This window comes from Salvia hispanica, chromosome 4 (assembly GCF_023119035.1).
Source record: "Salvia hispanica cultivar TCC Black 2014 chromosome 4, UniMelb_Shisp_WGS_1.0, whole genome shotgun sequence".
Classification (NCBI taxonomy): Eukaryota; Viridiplantae; Streptophyta; class Magnoliopsida; order Lamiales; family Lamiaceae; genus Salvia; species Salvia hispanica.
In genome coordinates this window covers 42,360,071-42,366,270 of record NC_062968.1, presented here as the reverse complement: position 1 = coordinate 42,366,270, position 6,200 = coordinate 42,360,071, and the positions used below count along the sequence as shown (strand labels likewise).

General features: G+C 35.9%; 1 protein-coding gene across 2 annotated transcripts; it reads left to right on the top strand.

Moving 5' to 3' along the window:
* Positions 1-397: 397 nt before the first annotated feature.
* On the top strand, positions 398-5,859 carry LOC125221980 (protein PEP-RELATED DEVELOPMENT ARRESTED 1, chloroplastic). 2 transcript variants are annotated; one of them, XR_007176451.1, is made up of 10 exons: positions 398-681; positions 1,556-1,711; positions 2,398-2,466; positions 2,556-2,726; positions 3,250-3,393; positions 3,470-3,595; positions 3,687-3,752; positions 3,985-4,044; positions 4,648-4,778; positions 5,194-5,859. XR_007176451.1 is itself a non-coding variant. In XM_048124348.1 (10 exons), exons 1-9 carry the CDS (start codon positions 412-414, stop codon positions 4,690-4,692), a joined length of 1,107 nt encoding a protein of 368 aa, XP_047980305.1. In that variant the 5' UTR covers positions 398-411; the 3' UTR covers positions 4,693-4,716; positions 5,194-5,859. The 2 variants fall into 2 exon arrangements, 1 of the variants encoding a protein (XP_047980305.1); XM_048124348.1 differs by having other exon boundaries at positions 4,648-4,716.
* Positions 5,860-6,200: the final 341 nt, after the last annotated feature.

Sequence of the window (6,200 nt, the reverse complement as noted above, 5' to 3'; positions counted from 1 at the left end):
TTTATTGATATTTAAAAATCTAAATATTAAATTTAATTTTATAAAATTAAATCTAATATTGAAATAAAAAAAAATTCAGTGAAGAATAACAAAATGAAAGAAGAATGATAATTTTGAAATAATATCAAAGTTAGTACATAACTAAAATAATATCAGATTTAAAATGTTAAAAGTGTAAAAAGACCAAATTGCCCAAACCCCCCAAAATAATATCAAAGGGTATTTTCGTACCAAAAAAAGCCAAAAGGACCAATTTCGAGATAAACCCTTAGTCCAGGAACTACTGGCGATATTTTTAAAGTCCAGGGACTATGGGCGAGAAAAACCCATAGTCCAGGGCACCATTTGTGTAGTTCACTCTATTTAATATCGCAAAAATTGAGAAATGCACATTATCGGTTGAGTTGAAGCATGGCGTATGCCGGAGTTCCCTCCACCGCCTTTTCCTCCGTTTGTGTTACAAATTCACACCAATCTATTTTCCGGAGAAGCTATTACCTTAAACACACCCCTTCACGCTCTAATTTCCCATCTCTCTCCGCTACTCATGCCGGCGCCACCATCAACGGCGATGATACTTCTAAGGGACCAGGAGAGGAAAAATGGGATGCTTCTCAGTACCAAGCCTTGCTCAAAGGTGGAGAGCAGGTCACCTCTGTTCTTGAAGAGATGATTAAGCTCGTAAGTCTTCAATTGTTTTCTTCTTTCTCAATTTTACTCTTTCATTTCAGGGGTATTGGCGCCTAATATTACAAAATTTTCACACCAACTTTAAAGTTGACATATAATGAACTTATATAGTTGTTGCATTTTTATCACCCTTAGCAAAATCCGACTATCGGGATATATTATCATATTTTCGTAATCACATAACTATCATTTTGCATTGATAACCATATCCGATGTGTTGTGATGGTAAGTGAAATATAGTCGGATTTTGTTGTTGGTGATAAAAATGCAACAACTATATAAGTTCATGATAGTATATGTCAAGTTTAAAGTTCGTGTGTAAAAACAAACTTTTGGAAAGTTTCGGGATATTAAGCGCCAATACCCCTTAATTTTATTGGGAACTTCGCCGATATCGACTGTGGTACCTAATTTTGCATCTTGAATATACTTGTGCTGAAACTAATTTAAGACATAGATAACTAATTGTGCAGAATATGTGTTAATATTCTTCAGAAATGCTCCATATAGTGTGAGCTGAAATTACCAAAGTACATGATGGAAGTATTTATTGGCATGTGTTAATCATTCAAAAGAAAATCATGAACTCTTGTTAGTTTTCTAGGCGGTGTTATGTTCGTACTCAAACTTTTCATTTTCAAGCATTAAGAAATGTTTTGTAACCTAGGGCATGGACATTCAGAACTACAGCCCTCTGGTTATTATTAACTTATGGTCAAATGAATATTAAGAACAAGTTCTACGGAACAAATGTTGCTTTTTAAATTTTGTAGAATTTCCGGATCATACAGATTTGTCCATATTTTGACATATAAGCAAGTTGTATGGTAGACATTTCTAATACCTTTTTAATGTGTATGAGTAGTTGGAGGATATGAACATGGATGAAGCATCTGAGGAGGTGGCAGTCCAATTGGCTGCACAGGGAGTCATTGGCAAGAGAGTTGATCAGATGGAGTCGGGGTTTATGATGGCTCTCGATTACATGATACAGCTTGCTGCACGGGATGAAGATGATAAGGTAATGATTGAAATTTCCTACCAGCAAGTCATCATAGAAAATAAGCTTGTTAGGCGACTGATATTTTATATTTTCAAATTTGTTTGAAATGATTGTGCACTTGATACCATCAATGATCTATGTTGAAGATGTTGCTACACCGGGATTGCATATTGGACTGGACATCAATAGCTTAGGTTGGCAAATGAAATATAAATTAATACTATAACAATATCCCACATTAGTGTAAAGAGAGTACTGAAACCACTATATAAGTTTCATGAGTCACTTCTCCCATCACCAATTGGTTTTAAGATGGAACTCTATAGGTTTCTATCATGGTATTAGATCGGGTTGCCAATTGTGGGTTAAATTTAACTAACCCAGAATATCTGAACTGACATTGGAAATTGATTGAGCCAACCATATATGAACTTTAAATTTGGGCTAGTTCAATAGAGGGCTGGTCCAACTCAATCAAGAAAAAGTCCACAAAGGGTTACCGTGAAGGGTTTGAGGATGGGCGTGTAAAGAGAGAACTGAAACCACCATATTAGTCTCAAGGGTCACTTATCATATCACCAATTGGTTTTATGATGGAATCATATGGATTTCTATCAGTTTTGTTCTTGTTGACTGATAATTTTGTAGTTCATTGACAAGTACTATGATTTATGTATTTGTTCATTTATTCTTCTCACTCTCAGAGGAAGTCACTCTTGGAGGTTATTAAGGAGACTGTACTATCTCATCTGACGAAAAAATGTCCTCCTCATGTGAGACCTTTAACTTATCCATTATCGATTTTTTTTCTTTCACAGTATCTGCTAGAGCTCTTGTTGAATGAATATTTCTACTTGGTTAGGTTCAAGTTGTTGGCCTGCTCTGCAGAACACCCCAAAAGGAGAGCAGACAGGAATTATTGAGGCGTGTGGCTGCAGGTGGCGGCGTATTTCAAGGTGACAATGGCACAAAAGTTCATCTTCCAGGGGCCAATTTGAATGATATAGCTAACCAGGCTGATGATCTTCTGGAGGTGCGTTCTATGCAGAATTATACTTTGCTGCTTTCATCCATCATCTTTTAACTATTGCTATTTCTATCTAATAACATCTGGACAGCATTGCTGCTTCTAACTAGAAGTATAATCGGTTATGGAATAATTAAAGTAAACAGTAAAGTCTGTTATAAGATGCTGAATACATCGATGCAGGTATGGCGACTTTTGATGCTGCTTTGGTAACATTTGAGTATGCGAGAAATTATATTCCTACTATCCCGTGATAGTTGTTGAAGATATTGAAAGAAGTAGCATATAATATTATATCTCGAGCACCTTGATATTTTTTAATTAACTGGCCTTCGTGTATGCTAATAACTACTTTATAAGCTCGCAGAAAGAATCGGTCCAAGTCCAAAGGAATCCACCCATCGAAATTCTCTCTCGTTAAAAAACATCATGCCTAGTGTTTTTTGCGGCCTTAATAGTGGGCATTATTTAATCTAGCTTTCAGGAATAGGTTTTACAGTCATGACTCTTGTTCATTATGCTTGTGCAGACAATGGAATCCCGTCCTGTCATTCCCGATAGAAAGCTACTTGCAAGGCTTGTTTTGATCAGAGAAGAAGCCAGGGGCATGATGGGTGGTGGAATACTAGATGAAAGAAATGATCGCGGTCTCAATACGCTACCTGAACCAGAGGTCCTTATATTTCTGTCAGTCACTACCTTATAGTATGAAATTGTTCTTACTAACTGAGGTGTGTCAATTATAACAGGTCAATTTTTTGGCTAAACTTGTTGCTCTAAGACCAGGAATAACTGTACGCAACATGATAAAAAGTGTAATGCAAGGAAAGGATGAAGGTGCAGATAATTCTGATAACCAAGAAGGTGCAGGAAGGGTCAGTTACTCTGTTCTATAGACCAAATCTTCTTATAGGAGCCTTGTGAACTAGGCGGTGCATCAGTTTAACTCCAACTCTTGATCTCCAGGCTAGCATTACTGGTCGTAAACCTTTACCTGTGCGACCTGGCATGTTCCTTGAAACTGTTTCCAAGGTAACCGTTGATTCAGGAATCATTTCTTAGTCCATATTCTTATCTTAAAATTATTGAAAAAATGATGCTTGGTGAAGTTTGTAAAAATGAGACTCTTTGGATTAACTGAATTGAGATTAGAGATTGGCACTACACAAACTTCAGATTTGTTTTAGCATCAAAATATCGTGAATTCTCATATAAAACAGATGAGTTTTTGATTTACCTAATCTCTAATTTCCTGCAAAATCAGGTATTGGGTGGTATATATGCAGGAAATACTTCTGGAATCACAGCACAACATCTAGAATGGGTATCTCTCTCTCTCTCTTGCGTGCACACACACACGCACTGAATCGAGAAAAGAATCAACGCATAAGTTACAATATTCTTACATTAAATTAAGTTAAAGTCAACTTGCATGGTATTTCTATTACTAATAATTAATTAACTAGTAGTATTTCTCTAGTTATTTGGAGTTTATGATTGGGATAGAAATTGTAGAATTTGTAAAATAAGAAATGATTTAATCTGAGAGAGAATTCACAGAGTTCGGGAAGATGGATAAAAAAGTTTCGAGATCCTTACTTCTATATGCTACAACAGGGTTCAAATGGTATCACATAATAACACAAGATATTCGACAACCTCTTGAAGTTCTGCAGTCTGTATTTATATCATTAGTGTGAAATTGAGCAAGTAAAAATCCGATCTGCACTGTGTTTGGACTAATGAAACGTTAATTGGTGAATGTCATCATGTATCACTTTGATCTTAAACTCACATGGAAGTTATATTGGACTTGAAATACTTAAGTTGTTTCTTCACCAAGTCCAGTTTGTTAGCTTAGGAAAATCAATTATGTGCGTCTTCATTGCGCAGATATTGAGCTATTCAGTTTTTAATGTCATCACAGGTTCATCAGAATACACTGCAAATTCTTCAAGAAATCGCATTCTAGTTCCCTCCGCAGTAATCGCATCAGGTCAGTTCTGCAAGCTGAGTGCTCAGTTTCTCCTCATCACAAGGTTCTATTATCCTGTGGAGGTACCATTTTCTGTGTACTTATATCATCCGCAGATACCACAAGTTGCTATTCCTAAATCAAATATTAGGGAAAATCAATACCTTATCTGTATCCTCTTATGCTAGAAAGCTTAGATGTTCTTGGCAAGTCTACCAGTCAGCCCTTAATAGTCATCATAACACTCTGAATTGTTGTTGAGAGTAATTACTAAGGTAACTGAATATGATCACATTGAGAATTGAGAGTGAGCACTGGTATCATTTTTTTCTATAGCCACCATTGGAAGTGACGAAGGGTGAGTGACATCCACTCTTGAAACATATGTAAAGTTGGAAACTTTGGGCAATAATGGCAAACACTCTGCTCACTTTATTATCTGTCTCTTTTTACATATGTATACATCGACATATGTCTCTTAACATTAAATTCCTGCAGGTACAGAACTATGTTAAAACAGGTTGAAAGCCAGTATCGGTGATGAAGCCTTGCTTCTCTGACGTGAACTATATATCTCTCTCTGGTTTAAAAATATTTTAGCATGGGAAAAAGGAGTTAAAGGGGTGGTCATGAAGTGCTGGAATATTTTGTGTGTGATGCATAATCTTGCAATGATAAAGCAAATCAGAGGTGAAATGCTTGTTGAGTTGTATTGAATCAGTAGCAATGATGACTGAAATTCGAAATTGTGGCAACAACCATGTGTGCTATTGGGCCTACATCTGTTGTGGCAGTGAAGAATCACGGTAACCATGGACCACCTGAAACATGGTTTATGGGAACACTTTGCTAGAAGAGCTCGTCCATTTACACGGGTCGGGGTCATACTGTATTTTTGCAGTGTTTCATGTTTCATCTCATGTTCGTATATTCATTATTGTATGCTATGGGTGGGGAGGATATTATGCTGCATCTGTTGGGAGTCACCTTCTTCTGCTCTTGGTCTTGGAGCAAAAGGTGAAGCACATGATGTTGCAGAGAAAGAGTAAAAGAGAGAAAGCAAAGCACGTGCATGTTAGTGGTTAAATATGCTTGGGAGTGTGTGTATCATTGAGCTTTTAAATAAATAGTGAAAATCTTTTTTCATAAGATTTCTCAATCTTATATGCCTTATTTTGAGTTAATAAGTTGCTCGTTTGACAAGCTAGGGGGTTCTAATATTTTTCTACAAAAATTTATACTACTAATTTCTAATAACAAATCGAAGTTTAAGGATTCTAGTTTTAAGTGTCATTAGTATAAACTAGTTAAAATAGTACTCTCTCTGTTCCATAAAAGTTGAGATAAAACTTTTATGCACGGAGATTAAGAATTTAGATTAAATAAATAGAAGAGATGAAAAAAGTAGGAAAGATAAGAGAGAGTAAAGTAAATAATAGAATAAAGTAAAAGTGATTAGATGTTTTGTCTTTTGTTAAAAAAGGAAATGACTCAATTTTGTTGGG